The sequence below is a fragment of the Echiichthys vipera genome (assembly GCF_963691815.1).
Source record: "Echiichthys vipera genome assembly, chromosome: 12".
NCBI lineage: Eukaryota > Metazoa > Chordata > Actinopteri > Perciformes > Trachinidae > Echiichthys > Echiichthys vipera.
Window position 1 is genome coordinate 17811297 of NC_139837.1, and position 14923 is coordinate 17826219.

The window sequence follows — 14923 nt, forward strand, 5'->3', positions numbered from 1 at the left end:
GAACCATAGAGTTAAACCGTCTTGCTCCTAATCTTTTTGTTTACTTCTTCTTTATTTTTTTATACAAACTTTATTTATTTCATACAATATTAAAAAACAAATGTATAGGAAAAACTTTTCAAAAGTACATTTCCTCTTGCTTATAATCCATAATCCATAGTCTCTGATATCACTTATTTACTGTCAAATGCCACAAGATGACAATCACTCATTCCCCTTGATTAGAAGCTTCAAAGAGGATTTCATACATTAAGACCCCATACTCTTCATAGCCATACACTGCCAGTGAAAGTACTCTCATAATTAAAAATAGAAAAACAAGTGTGGAAATAATGTAATGTAAAAGTCATGTATCAAAACCTCACTTCACAGCAAAATAGAGTATCAACAGAAAAAGTACTCATTATGCAGATTGGTCCATTTCACTGGGATTTGATTAGTGATGCCATAGTTGGTAAATGTGGAGCTAATTTCAAATACTTCATTATACAGCTGGGCCTCTTAATATTATAATAATACATCATATTGTTTTCATTGATTTCCATTTTGTATCAATACTCTGAGGAGGAACTACCCGGTGAGTTCACTGGTTCTCAAACTGTGGTACTTGTACCACTGGTGGTACTCAAGCTCTCTCTGGTGGTACTTAAAGGAATCTTCAAAATATAAAAAGGAATTCATTTCTAAATTAATAGAATACTAAGAAAATACTACTGAAATGTAATTTAAAATAAGTTTAGCATTTCCTGTCATATTTTTGTTTTAATGTCAGCCTGCTAGTCACGGTCATGAATTAGGAGCTAAACTGTGATGGAAGAGAGTAAGCAGAGGTAAAATGATTGGTTTGAAAACATCAACATGTCAGTTCTGATGCGACCCTTTCATACAGCGTGGCTGAAGACAGTCAATAAATAATCTTCTGATTAGGAATAAGCCTCCCTGTCTGTAGCTGAATATTGTCGGCCTACACTGCTGTATTTTAACATTGGTCTTAGTGGTGGCACTCGGGCGCCTGGTTTTAACTGAGGTGGTTCGTCACGTACAAAGTTTGAGAACCACTGATCTGGTTGATTTGGTTTGGTTCATATTAAACTTCAAATTTTGGTGTTTGGATGTCACCAATCCAATTCGAAGTATTTGTGGACTTTCGACTTAAAATTTTCAAATCTAAGAATGACCAACTGAATTTGAGAAATTAAAAATATATATACATGCTTTAAGTGTTAAAGAGCAAAATTCAAACCTTCAGTTTTCAGTGGTGATTAATTAGGTAATGAGTTTTTAAAAAACAGAATCCTCAGCTGTTCTTTGCTTCCATAAATACCGGAGAGCTGGAAAAACTCATAAAACATTGTAATTGCAGCAATTGTGCAACATATAACATTAACCTTTGTCCTCTGCAATTAAGAGTCAAATAGTGCACCAACTCGACTGAGGCCTCTTGTGGTCAGAATGGAAACACTTTTTTAGAACCGAATAAAACTAAAGCAAACATTTAGAGGAATACAAAAATATGTCTTTTTATTATGGCAGATCAGAACAAAAACGTGACACAAAATGCAGTTTGTAGAAAAAATACAGAGCTCTTAGGCATGTTTGTGTTGTTCCAAAGTGAATGCGACCAACAAGAACTCTAAAGTCTAACTGACCTTCTGGTCTGAGGAGCTGTTTGAGTACGAGTATGCCTTTCCTAGAACTATTCTGTCTCTGAGAAGCTTGAAAAAGGCGTAGTAGTTGCTGAAGAGAATCAAAGCCAGTGATATTGTCTGATGCCACTTTTCTGAACATATCAACGAGTAGAGCTGGTAGAATATCATGGCGCCTTCCAGGATGATGAGTATGTTCAATATCCGTAAAGGCTTGTTGAAGAAGAACTAAGGGAAAGGGAAAGACACAGTCAGTCATCAGATAAAGGACGCAAATATTTAACAAAACAGGCAGAACATGAAATCTCTGGGGTGTAGTGTTGTTCTCCAGGGCCTGTTAATTTAGGAATACTCACATAGAAGCGATAATGGGATACATCTGATGGAACGGCAACATTGTAGTGACCCATGGCCTTGTAGACGTTCTTATTATGTTTGACCAGGACTCCCTGTGGCCACATGTACTCTTCCGTCCATCTGTGCAGAGGGAAAGCAGAGTGAAATGAGGATTAGAATCAAATTAGTCCTAATGGACCTAAACCCCCCCCGTTATAAACCATGAGCACTACATACATGTGCTGAAGAACATTGGAACAGAGCGAGGGGTCTACTTTCTGCCAACAGCCCAGGTGAGCTGCAGCTTTGTGAAGCAGGTCACAGTATCGAGGTGGCAACAAGTGCCTCATGAGGATGACTGACGTACTGACCGACACCAGGATGAACAGCTCGCAAGACCAGCGCTTGTCCACATACTGTGTACTCTGAAGGAAAACACACAGGCGTAAAAATGAGGAAATATCAAATGATTATATTTAAAAAGTTAAGACAGTTTCTTACCTTGACAAACCAGACGGGTACAAACGCCACATAGTAAGCACTGAGCATGGAGCTGACCAGAACCTCCTTCATCCTCCAGTTGAAGTCCATCTTCAGGTACTCCACCTCCTTGCGAATGAGATCCGGGGAGAGGCAGCAGGCATGAGTCGGCATGGCCTGGACGCCGTACAGCTGGCTGGTGTGCTGCTTCCACGTCTCCTTCAGCACGGTCAAATAGTCCCTGCCTCGGCCCATGCTGCCCACCTCTTTGGAGCCGATGCTAGCGATGGGGGAGAGCGGACCGGCTCGCCGGAAGTCACAGCTCAGTCGGAAGAATGGAATATACATCCCGAATCTGCAGAAAACAACAGCTTTTACAATACCTCCCTTCCTGTCAACTGGCTTTTTAGGTGATACTTTAGGGTAGGGCTGGACGATGTGGACAAAATCTTGTGTCCCGATAGAGGGTCTTTATAACAATATACACTCACCGGCCACTTTATTAGGTGCACCTGTCCACCTGCTCGTTAACCCAAATTTCTACTCAGCCAATCACATGGTGGCAACTCAATGCATTTAGGCATGAAGACATGGTCAAGACTATGTGCTGCAGTTCAAACCGAGCATCAGAATGGGGAAGAAAGGTGATTTAAGTGACTTTGAACGCGGCATGGTTGTTGGTGCCAGACGGGCTGCTCTGAGTATTTCAGAAACTGCTGATCTTCATGGTTGTGCGATTTTCACGCACAACCATCTCTAGGGTTTTTACAGAAAATGGTCTGAAAAAGAGAAAAGATCCAGTGATCGCAGTTCTTTGGGCTTCTGGTTGGAGCTGATAGAAAGGCAACAGCAACTCAAATATCCACTGGTTACAACAGAGGAATGCAGGAGAGCATCTCTCAACATGACCTACTTTCTAGCAGATAGGGAACAGCAGCAGAAGACCACCCTGACACTTTATTAAGCACCAGGTGCACCTTATAAAGTGGCTGGTGAGTCTCATCTCATCTTCATCCGCTTATCCAGGGTGAGGTCACAGGGGCAGCAGCTTTAGCAGGGGACCCCAAACTTCCCTTTCCCGGGCCACATTAACCAGCTCTAACTGGGGGATCCCGAGGCGTTCCCAGGCCAGTGTGGAGATATAATCTCTCCACCTAGTCCTGGGTCTTCCCCGAGGCCTCCTCCCAGCTGGACGTGCCTGGAACACCTCCCTAGGGAGGCGCCCAGGGGGCATCCTTACTAGATGCCCGAACCACCTCAACTGGCTCCTTTCAACACTAAGGAGCAGCGGCTCTACACCGAGTTCCTCACGGATGGCTGAACTTCTCACCCTATCTCCAAGGGAGACTCCAGCCACCCTCCTGAGAAAACCCATTTCGGCCGCTTGTACCCGCAACCTCGTTCTTTCGGTCATGACCCAGCTTTCATGACCATAGGTGAGGGTAGGAACGAAGATTGACCGGTAGATCGAGAGCTTTGCCTTCCGGCTCAGCTCTCTTTTCACAACGGTGCGGTAGAGCGACTGCAACACCGCCCCCGCTGCTCCGATTCTCCGGCCAAACTCACGCTCCATTGTCCCCTCACTCGTGAACATAATCCCGAGGTACTTGAACTAGCATCTTCTCTGGAAATCCAACAAATAAATAGTCTATATGAAATAACCACATGACAATGCCTATATTTGTTTACTCCTCCTTTGCTAACACACACACCATGGATAACAGTATCCAAACACATGCTATCAGGCCTACCAGTTAACGGGGTAAATCATTCAAGCTTCATTTCAACTCGCTGTAAGTTATTGCTACACTGTATTATAAACCAAATGTTAAAAAGCTCTTCACTCAAATGATCAAGAGAAACACCAGGAGAGAACAAGCACCAGGTCACAAACACCAGGTCACTTTCACCTCTCCATTCTCGGCCTGGACTACTTTTAAGCGAGCACAAACCTTAGCCAACCATAGCTTGTTGCCGCAAAAACACATTTCATATTCAGATGAATCAAATCTAGCTAATGACAGTTGGTAAAATATGAACACACGAGCAGGAACCAAAACAACCGAAGCTGGGTAAACACAAGCTATGAAATACAAGCAACATGCACTGGAACATCAATATATCAAAAGTATTTCCTAAGTGGACTCCCAACTTCTGTGGATACTTACGGGTAGCAGAGGAAGAGCAGGCTGAGGACAGAGTAGGTTCTGAAGAGGTAAATGAGGGAGCGGCACAGGCTCCAGCCCGTCAGCGTTAGCGTAGCAAACCGAGCCATCACTAGAAAGATCGAATGAGGGAACGATAGTTTCCCACTCTGTGATGCCTAGTGGAGGGGGCAGAGGAGGGGAGAGGAAGACTTGTCATATACATTATACAAATTTTCTAATCAAAGATGTAAGAGTGAAAAACAAAGATAAACTAACACAGTACACTGTGTTTCCTTGAGAGTAGAAGTTTAAACCATTCACTTTGCACCCTTGCATCAAATACAGAGGAACAAGACTTGTGGCCTTTCATATTTGAATGTAAAGAAACACAGTTAAGGGATATAAGGCAATGTTCTTACCTCTTTAACAATTGCGGCAATTAACCTCCTTGCCAGTATGATGATTGTAAACACCAGCATGTTATAATCAATAAGGTGGAAGTTCTGTAAATAATAAGACTCAGATTCAGCATTGTTGTTCTCACAGCCCTAGAGTATGAGATCAGGCTACCAGCAAAATATGCACATTTCAAAACAATAGAGATACAGTGATCTATGACAGACAAAACAACTGTTGAAAATAACAATAAACATGATCATCAGTCAACAGCTGAGTGCTCACCAGTGATGTGTGTGAGGGAGGGTGTGACGGGGGGTACCACCAAACGGTCTTGTAGATGTTGACATAATGGACAAAAAGGGCGATGAGGTGGCAGAAGAAAAGATGGAGCTCGAACAGCACATTGCGATCCATCGATAACTCCGGGATTTTGCAGTGCTTCAGAGGAACCACCGTCTGCGCAGCCAGTGGGGGGCTGGACATGCACGTCCCCGAACCATTCCTGCAGGCAAAACAAGCCATATCTTATACATCTGTTATAATGTGGGACAACTGGAGTAAGACACATACATGTCACATTGCATTCCAGCAGGCCAACTGAGAGGAAATCCTTCCAGTCCTCTTAGGCTGCAATGATCCTTTGCCTTCACCGTAGCTTACCTTGTACGAGATCGCACCCCTGTGACCGGGGAGCTGGTCGAATGGTTGCCATTGCTAACTGAGCCTGGTTCACTGCTTAGTGGAGGTCTGCAGTACGTGGTACGGTTCGCCCCTCTCCTTCCACCAGCCATCGCAGACACACCCACGGCTTCGCTTCTCCCAGCTGTGCGTCTAGTTTTTAGGATTTCTCTCCTTATTCTTGTATCTGTTTCACAACAAGGAAGCAAGTCAGACACAGTGTGATTGAATAGGCTGATCTAAAACATCCAACAAATAAGGAATAATATTTATTGACTAATATGTGTAAATGATTTTTAATCGGTCTGTGATATGTGTCACATAGGGTTGAATTCACTGTCACAGCATCAACCTGTTGGTTATGTAATTATAAGGATAAGACACAAAGCTGATAATTAAAGGAGTGGTTCACACACAGAACCATAACAAACAACACAAATCCATATTTGCATGATTGCCTGGCCAATCAAGGCACTTGCAAAGTTGAATAGATGTGCAAATCGTCTTCCTCGCAACTATGCATGACGCTCAGCCAGCAGGTTTGCACTAGCTGCATATGTTGTATCTTTTTAATATGGTGCAAGTTTTTGCGGAAGCTGATACAAGCTAGCTAAATAGCAACAGACTTTGCTATCTTCATGGGTCAAACATCATTTCATGAGTGTCGTTCTGAGCTTGTTGCGACATGAGGCATAAAAAAACGTGGACCGGCACAATGAACGACGGATCAGTCCGCCAAGAAGAGCATGCTTGATTAAATACAAAGATTGAGGCCTATGCTAACAGTAGCTAGCTTCCAACCAAAGCTACCAAACAGGCTAGACAAGAAAATACATTAAGCTTACCCAGTGGCAGCCTCTGTTGTCTGTGTTATACGCTGCTTCGCTGCATAGGTAACGAGTTAAACGCAATATATTTTCAGAATATTTATTGAAATGCTGGCTTGTTGTTTCCCATTGAAATCAGCGCAGACAGTCATTGTTGATGTGAAAGTGGCCGCTGATAAATTGGGGGCGCGGATTTGCAGCGACCTGTGGGAGGAGAACCATTTAAAGGGACATTCCGCCCATATTCAGACAAGGAGGGGGAGCTATTCGTTTTGATCAGAGTTTATACAGACCTTTCAACATATGTAGAAACATAGACATTATAAATGTGCCCGAATTTATTTCCTGTTGCGGTGCATGTGAATGACATCAACTGACAGGAAGTTAACAAGGACTAAGGCTGTTGCCTAGCAATGGAATTCTGTTGAAAAGATCTATATCCGTTTTATAGTGTATGGTCTGTACTTAGAGAAGTTTCTTTGATACTGTGTTCACAATTCTGCATGTATGTTGCATCAGGTTATGGGCCCAACCTCTGCACTGATTGAAGAAAGTGTATCATTCATCATTATTTTGGAAATGTTTATTAATGACTCATTTCTTTCTCAATTAGCACACATTTTGTGTGACTCATAATTGTATAACCTCCTCCTGCAGGCTGTCCCTATGATGAACACTTAATGTATATCCATAGTGTCAAGATCCCAATCCCAATAAAGCCTGTTGTTTATTAATCCCATATTACAGCACCCTTTGCACTCATGTTTACAATTTTATTGCCGTTTTTTATACAACTTCTATCTATACCAGTACACAGTAGTTAAATGTTTATGTTGACCTTTGTTCATTTTTATTATCCTTGGTTTTAGTTGCATGTCCATTTCTGTGTATGTAAATTGAGAATGACAAAAGCCAGACTACATGATTAATGTATTAGAACTGATCTTTTACTCAATGAAACCTTCCTACAACCAGCCTAATACATACACAGCCATCTGGCTAATACAGGCAGAGATCCAGTCAAAATTAAAGACAGAAGAGCACAATTTATACTAAAAAAAATCTTTATTTTCTTTTTTTCATGAAATAACCATTTAAAATGTCTTGGGTAAAAAATATTGCAACTTTGGACGCATTAATAAAAAAGGGATACATTCCAAATGGTCTCTGATCACACAGCACATTCTCTTAAAATGTTATAAAAAAGTAAAAAAAACATCGCTACAGTATTATTTCAGAAGAACAGGGCACTTTCTCAGTGGTGGTGGAGAAAGCTCCCTCTACACTTTAAACCACATAAATCCCTTGATGGACTACTATTGTCAGAGAAGCAGTCAATCGAAGAGACACTGCAAGGCCTCTGCTCTTTCCAGAGACCTTCAATGGACCTGTTGAAGAAAGAGGGGGGTATTAATCAAAATCAAAACTGAAGAAGTGATGCATGTCTACACTCTTTTCAACTGACCATAAAAGCCTGGTAAACTGGTCTTCAATGTGTCAACTGCACCTACAGTTTTCTGACAACCTAAGAAGAGAAACAGAAATGAGATCTTGGACAGACCAGAGCCTACAAGCACAAAGTGATTAACACACATGCAAAACTAACTTTATACTACTTAAGTATCATGCAACTCAAGCTGAAAGGTTTTTGTCCACCAATAGGATGTTTTTAACGCTTTGAGTGCAACTACTAATTTTCATTAATCTACAGTCTACAGAAATTATCAAGATGGAATTTGGTAAGTATTGAGTGAAATGAATGGACCATTGTTGGTTTTATTTGAGCAAGAGTTGCATCACAACCATTTCTGATTGTTTTGTACGGCTTATTTTGCTCGGTAATAACTACAGATAGCATAATTTTGTAGTTCAATAATTTTGAATATGTTTTGGATGACTTGCATTACTTGGATGTTTTTCACAGAACAAAACAAAAATCTAACAAATGAGTGTTGGGGTTAGTTTTACCTTCTTGTGGCGATCTTTAGGCTTTTAGAATCCTCTCCTCAGCGATTTTTTTCTTTTATAAAAACCAGCCAGCATGACTTTGCATCAAAGTCAAGTAAGATCCCTGCAAGCTTGATTTGAAATACTGTTGAAATTCAGTTATTTCAAGTGGCTGAAGATACATGGCTCTCTTGAGAGCTTGAATAGATACACTAACTTAAGATTAATCACAATACATGTTAAAGCACTATATCATTCTCAAATCAAACATGTATTTGGCAGAACATTACCTCATGGAATGATGAGCTTTATTTGTTTTTGAAGGTGATATTACAAGTGTCATTTAGATACGTTTTGCAAACAGACTAAGAGGATAAGCTCATTGTGAAAACAGTGCTTTTTTGTTTTGTCAGGCTGACGTGTATACATACAGCTTTTTCAGCATTGTTGAGAAACCACTGAGGACCACTTTCACAAACTGAAGGCGTTCCTTTGGTACAACAAAGGCAAAATACCATGTTTAGATTGATTAAAAAGAAACTAGAAACTTTATTGAAACACGCACTGCAGACAAACATTTTGGGATATATTTAGTATCCTATTTAGCCAAAAGGTACACAAGCATTATGCATTTTGGAGACGGCACGGCTTAAAGCATACACAGTTGCCCTAAGGTTATGTACAAAATATTGAGTTGGCTGAACCCTTCCTAACACACAGTAAGGACCGCTTATCCTCCAAACTTTACAAGAATTAGTCGATCAGCTGATTTTGAAAGTAATAGTCCGACAGATCATAAAATACCAATTGTAGAGTGTGGCAAAAATAGAAGCATTTTTCTTTGTCAAATGGATTGCAAATCATATTTTAGGAGATTATATAACTTCACACAAGACTAGATTTGTATTGTAGTATGAACAAAAATATGATACGACTTTTGTTTTTTATCAAAATCGACTCAGGGCTGTATTTGAGTTTGCGACTTAATCTATTCTAATTATAATAAACTAACATTGAAGCCTTATGAATATTTTGTGTCCAGTCATAAAGCACTTTTTTGAACAGTCAACGTGAGAAGAATTTATCGCCACAATCACATTTTGTTCAGGAACAATTAAATAAAATATGATCATCAAATATCACTATAAATGTTTTCTTGATCCTTTGTTTGGTTTATGTAACTAGGACCTGCCAACTACGCAACTGAAACATTAAATGGATACAGGTAAACAACGAAAAACCTGGTGTCCACGTTTCTCCACTGGCACTCTGATACATCCAAAAAAAGTCTACGAGTTTTAAAAAAACAAAAAATAAACCATAAAAAAAGGAACAAACGAGAGGGAAATTACTTTTGAAAAAAGTGAGTTACAATTGGAGACAGTTGCCATAGCAACTCTCTACCAGTAGCCGTTCAGTATCTTCCATACGGATGCTCTCTATACGATCCCTTTGACTGCCTGGCTGCAGGGGTTTTGCCTCCAGCCCCAGAGTTGGACCAGGAGTTGTCCCAATCATCCTGAGCTACAAAGACAGAAAAGGAGAAAAATAGTGAGGAAAAAATAAATGTAAAAAAAAAAAAAAACTGAGGTAGACAGGAGATTCAATCACTCCTTCACAAGTGTCATCACTGTATGCATGTGCTATTGGACAGAGAAAATGAAAGACAATTTAACATTTTGCAATCTTACCATATGGCTCATATGAGGTTTCCTGGGCTTCTCCATGTCCATAATCATAATATTCTGTGTCCCTGTGGGCAGTAAAGATGTGTTAATACAGAAGCGTTTCACATTTAAAGGACAGGTAAGGTCACCAAATTTAATTTGACCTACGCAGGTGCAGATTGCTGATTGTAGTAATTGTCGTATCCCTCGTAGGCAGGCTCTGCGCCATATGATTCATCATATGGGGGCTAAAAAAACATGAAATTTATAGTAAGACTTTGTCAACTGCGTCAGCAGCTAGAGATCACTAATCACTTACTAAGACAATTCATGCAAAATGAAGAAACTGAAACTTACATAGTCCTCATAACCATCAGCTTTGGGCTGTGACCCTGAAGGACCCTGGTGTTGCTGGTGGGACATGCCAGAAGAAGGGAGCATCCTGGGAGCCCCTGCTGCAGGGGGCCTAGAGCGGGGAGCAGAGCCTCCTCTATTAGGAGCAGAAGGGAGTCCGCCCCTACCAGATGGTGCACCCCTAGGACCGTTGCCACGCCCTAATCCTCCCCGTGGGCCGCCACCCCGCATCGCTCCTCGAGGAGCCCCACGTGGCCCCATCCCTCGACCCCTGTGGAAAATCAGCCAGGGGTTAATTGTGATCACTGAAAACCCAACAAAGCAAGAGACTAAAGTAATAATATCACTGATATGCTGTGTGTGATTAAGTGCGTTGTAATCATCACCATGACATATCTACAGTATATCTTATTACCTTGGACCTCCAGCACCTGGGGGTCCACCTCTGCCCCTTCCAAGGTGACCACCTCGCCCCCTGCCTGAACCATCCTGAGATCCATTCAGGAAGTGAGGATCCATGTATGGGTCGTGCTCACCGGGCTCCTACAGGGAGGGACAAAAGTGTCAGTTATGCATGACATTCCCCTTGGGTAACCAGAGAATAAACTTGTCGCCTATCTGGAATGCAAATCATGGGTTTGAGGAACACTAAGTGTTTCTGTAATTGGGATGTGCATGGTTCTCTTGACATACCGGGATAAGGAACTTCTTGACCTCCTCCATGGCATGAGCCATGCGCATATAAGCCTCGGGTATGGGTGCCATCACCTCGATGAACACGTGCAGTTCCATGGACAGGTGAGCATACTTGGCCTCACCACTCTTCCTCAGCTCTTCCTCCTGATGAACACAAAGCGTTAATTAAGATACAAAACAATGGAAGGGGCTGGTTTCACAACGAGGTTTTAGACTGTTTTTAGTGTTCACTTTTGACAAATATCTTAAGTTTGGCTAGCAGTCAGATCTAAGCTGAAGTATCGATGTGAAACCGGCACATGAAAAATATCAGGAAGCGTCCTTTGAGACATGCCAGGAAAACGTTTCTACACGTACCTTATTCTTGTCCCTCATGGAACCTTTACCCAGAACTGAAATTTTAGCACCAGTCTCTTCCTGGAGTCTCTTGATTGTGCTGCCCTGGGGTCCCAAAAGCTTACCAACAAAGTTGACCTGTGGGAAGAAAAATAAATTGCATTATGATTCATTACAACTAACAAAGACAAGCAGATTATCGGAGAATATGGTGGCAGGTGGTACAGTCTGCATTATTAAAGACAGAGTAATGGCAGTTAAGTTCAGCACATGGATGCCCTTCTGGGCTCCATATTAAACGACCCACGTCCCTCTTTGACAAACCGCATTTCTAGACCACTGTACAATTGTTCATGCACAAGTAGGGCACTGGCCACATGACTTAATTAATTCTGGAACAGCAACGCTGGAGGAAAAGAGCTGCTTCAATCAGACAGACAGGATTAGTCTGATGCTACCAGGCTTACGTGCAAATGATGTTTACGATCAAAGGCCTAGCGCTGACCAAGAGTACTGCCTCCATTTAACCCCAAAGTAGTGAATTAAAACCACAATATATGTACTCTTATTGGAACCACTTGGCTCATTCACTAAACAAAGCATCCCCGGTTAGCTGATCTGCCAGGGTGATTCACTAAACTAGGAAACAGAGATTAAACACTTACCCTGGGGTACTGCTTGGTAGGAATGAGAACCCGCTCTTTCAGTTTGTGATTCTTGTTTGCAAACAGATCCAGGTACGTTTCCTTCTCTGGCTCTTTCTTGATTTCACCTTTCTGGATCCTATCAACCTCTGCAGGCGAGAAGTGATTTATAAGCATGCAGGCATTTACTAGCACGTATTACTTTATTATACAAGCCATAAACGACGCGCCTCGCAAAAAAAAGGAAAAGGGGAAAATTTAAGCTATTCATTCAAACTACATGTTGGGTTAAACAAAAAATATTTGTACATCTTATCGAATACGTCGATTGTTAACTAACAAGGCCTGATATATTTTCAACAATGGAGGGTTTGACCCACATCGCTAAGAGCCACGTGTTTATGAAACCATTGTTCAGGCCGCTTTAGGCTCGTGAAGAAAAAAAGACACTAGGCCTCGCGCCATGCTACCGTTAGCTCGCCTGTTAGCATCGGTAAAAAAAAAAAAAAAATAGTAATCATATTTACCTGCAGAAATAAGTTTCATTGCATGGGTGAAAGACGAATCCAGGCTGTCTTTCTCAGCCAGGAGCTCCGGTAGGTACTTCGTGTCTTCCATTTTGTTTTTCTCCTGTGGGCTCGACTCCGTGGCGGCCTCCAAATTAAGCATTCGTGTACTCGGTAGATTAATGTTAGCTTCGCCTTAAACGAAACTATTGCTAGCGCAGAATCGGGGTTCTTTTTTCGTAATGAACTGCGGCACAATTGATGACCTAGTTGCAACAAAACAGGCTCCTGTGTGTTCCCGTTGCAGCAAGTCACGTCGCTCTCTTCAATGGACAAAGGAGCAATGGCGCAGCTGTATTTCAGTTCGGAGCGAGGAAGAAACAGAGGAGGAGACAATGACGTCGCCCCCAGAGCACACACCCAGGTACACACTCTGCCTTTGTGCCCACGTCTGCTTCTGCCAAGCTGTTTTAGAGATCAACATTTGAGAATGTTATTTTTAATATTATTAATATATATATTTTTAATTTTATTAAGAAAAACTGTGTTCCCAACGAAACCAGAGAGGTGTCATTTTCAATGATACACCTGATTAATCCTGTAAATCGGGTGTTTTCAAGATTCAGAGATGATATTAGTGGGAATTTGTGGATTTTTTGTAAAAACGAAATTGAGTCTATATGCTACTTTTAATGATTATTTATCCGTTGAATTATTTTGATTAGATATGGGATATTTTTGTAAGAAACTGACTGGTTGAATGTGTTTGTCGTAAATAGAGATATTGTATTTCTTTCTGACAAGATTACTTTGATAGTAAACAAAATGTTTTTTTTAACCTATTTATTTTATATTGAAAGTCCTTCATTCACAAATGCAAATGGTCTGAACAGAAACCAAGAATACAACAATTTAAAACAGATTTTGGACATTATATTCAACCATTACATGGACTTCTGGAAATATTAAAACCGTTTGTTTCATAGTTTCTGCTTATTTTCCTCCATAATGTAGGGCCACTCGTTCAAGGTTATTATCAGGCATTAAAACAACTCTAACCGAGGCAGACAGAGTTTGACATCAGCAAAAATATAAAACTGAAACAAATGCATCTTTTCCCCAAATATGAAGTGGTATCCGATTGGTATATAGGGAATATTAACTAAATGTGCCTAACATTTGTTTCTTTACTTTCTGTTTTAAACATGGTTTTGCATCATAAGCCATACATGCGCACCACAGTGTGTTGGGGCCAAGCATGTTTTCAGGGAAAGGCAGCAGGGGCGTGATCTCATTGAGCCATTAGCCTGCCGGTGAAACCTATTGTAGTGGATCCAACATCCTCCACAAATGAAATTTACATACTAGTTGATCAAGGTTCTTTATACCCAAAACAGTCTTTGAGTGTTTTGGGCAGCAGCAGCTAGGTTTGGTTCTGTCAAGGTTTTTTAATTGTCACATATTTAACATATATCTATTAAGCAGTGAAATGCTTTGATGGCCTTTCCAGTACTGCTTGAAATATATTAATATAAAATGTACCATACAATATATAGAGAAACAGACAACAGAGAAAATATACCCTTGCTGAAAGCAATAAGGAAACACTAGTGACACTTATCATGTTTGCTCACTGTGCCAGATGCCCCATGGCATCCACACCTTTCCCAAAAGAGAATTTGGCACAGATTAATGGAGTAGTAAAAGCACAGGTGAAATTATGACTCAGTTCCAATAAGTGTCCCAGTGAGCTATTCCAGTGTCAGCATGTACCAGGGCCTCCCCTAAATTAAATGCACATGTCCTCACAAAGGCATTTCTTTCTGCCTCTACTTTATTAACCAGAAAACTGCTAATTTCTGTGAATAAAATTTCCCCTCACATCATACTGGATACATGCATTTTACAGAAATTACTATTAAACTTGAGCATTACATCTTATATCCTATCTCTTTGTCGGCCTGGACATGAACATCCTCTATTATATAATGCAGAGTGATGTCTCACTGCAGAGGACTTACTGTGGTCATGCTTGTCTTATTGTTTTTTTTCTGGCTGCCTTTATGGATGTGGTTTAATGTTGGATAGTAGTTAGGACATTGGTGTATTGTATCCTAAAGGAACCAACAAAACCCAGGTCGAGCTGGGATACAATGGCCAGAAAGAGGAATATAGGATCAGTATGCTATAATTAATCTATTTCAATTAAGAAATTAGTCTGTTTGTCTTTGGCATCCAGGCAGTGTACAAGAGAAACCCC

At 41.0% G+C, this 14923-nt stretch overlaps 2 protein-coding genes across 4 annotated transcripts; both read right to left on the reverse strand.

Annotated features, from left to right (window-relative positions):
* Window positions 1-1533: 1533 nt before the first annotated feature.
* tmem39b (transmembrane protein 39B) lies at window positions 1534-6674 on the reverse strand. Its single transcript, XM_083924348.1, has 9 exons — window positions 6532-6674; window positions 5669-5873; window positions 5291-5510; window positions 5029-5112; window positions 4631-4785; window positions 2484-2817; window positions 2220-2407; window positions 2003-2123; window positions 1534-1874 (listed from the first exon to the last, which is right to left on the reverse strand). Exons 2-9 carry the CDS (start codon window positions 5797-5799, stop codon window positions 1641-1643), a joined length of 1467 nt encoding a protein of 488 aa, XP_083780474.1. The 5' UTR covers window positions 5800-5873; window positions 6532-6674; the 3' UTR covers window positions 1534-1640.
* Window positions 6675-7566: 892 nt separating this feature from the next.
* LOC310954720 (KH domain-containing, RNA-binding, signal transduction-associated protein 2-like) lies at window positions 7567-13018 on the reverse strand. 3 transcript variants are annotated; one of them, XM_083924359.1, is made up of 11 exons: window positions 12685-13018; window positions 12179-12306; window positions 11535-11651; window positions 11175-11321; window positions 10897-11024; window positions 10485-10752; window positions 10296-10375; window positions 10152-10213; window positions 9813-9984; window positions 7979-8038; window positions 7567-7901 (listed from the first exon to the last, which is right to left on the reverse strand). In XM_083924359.1, exons 1-9 carry the CDS (start codon window positions 12824-12826, stop codon window positions 9875-9877), a joined length of 1182 nt encoding a protein of 393 aa, XP_083780485.1. In that variant the 5' UTR covers window positions 12827-13018; the 3' UTR covers window positions 7567-7901; window positions 7979-8038; window positions 9813-9874. The 3 variants fall into 3 exon arrangements, with proteins under 3 accessions (XP_083780485.1, XP_083780484.1, XP_083780483.1); XM_083924358.1 differs by having other exon boundaries at window positions 7979-8950; XM_083924357.1 differs by having other exon boundaries at window positions 7979-9984.
* Window positions 13019-14923: the final 1905 nt, after the last annotated feature.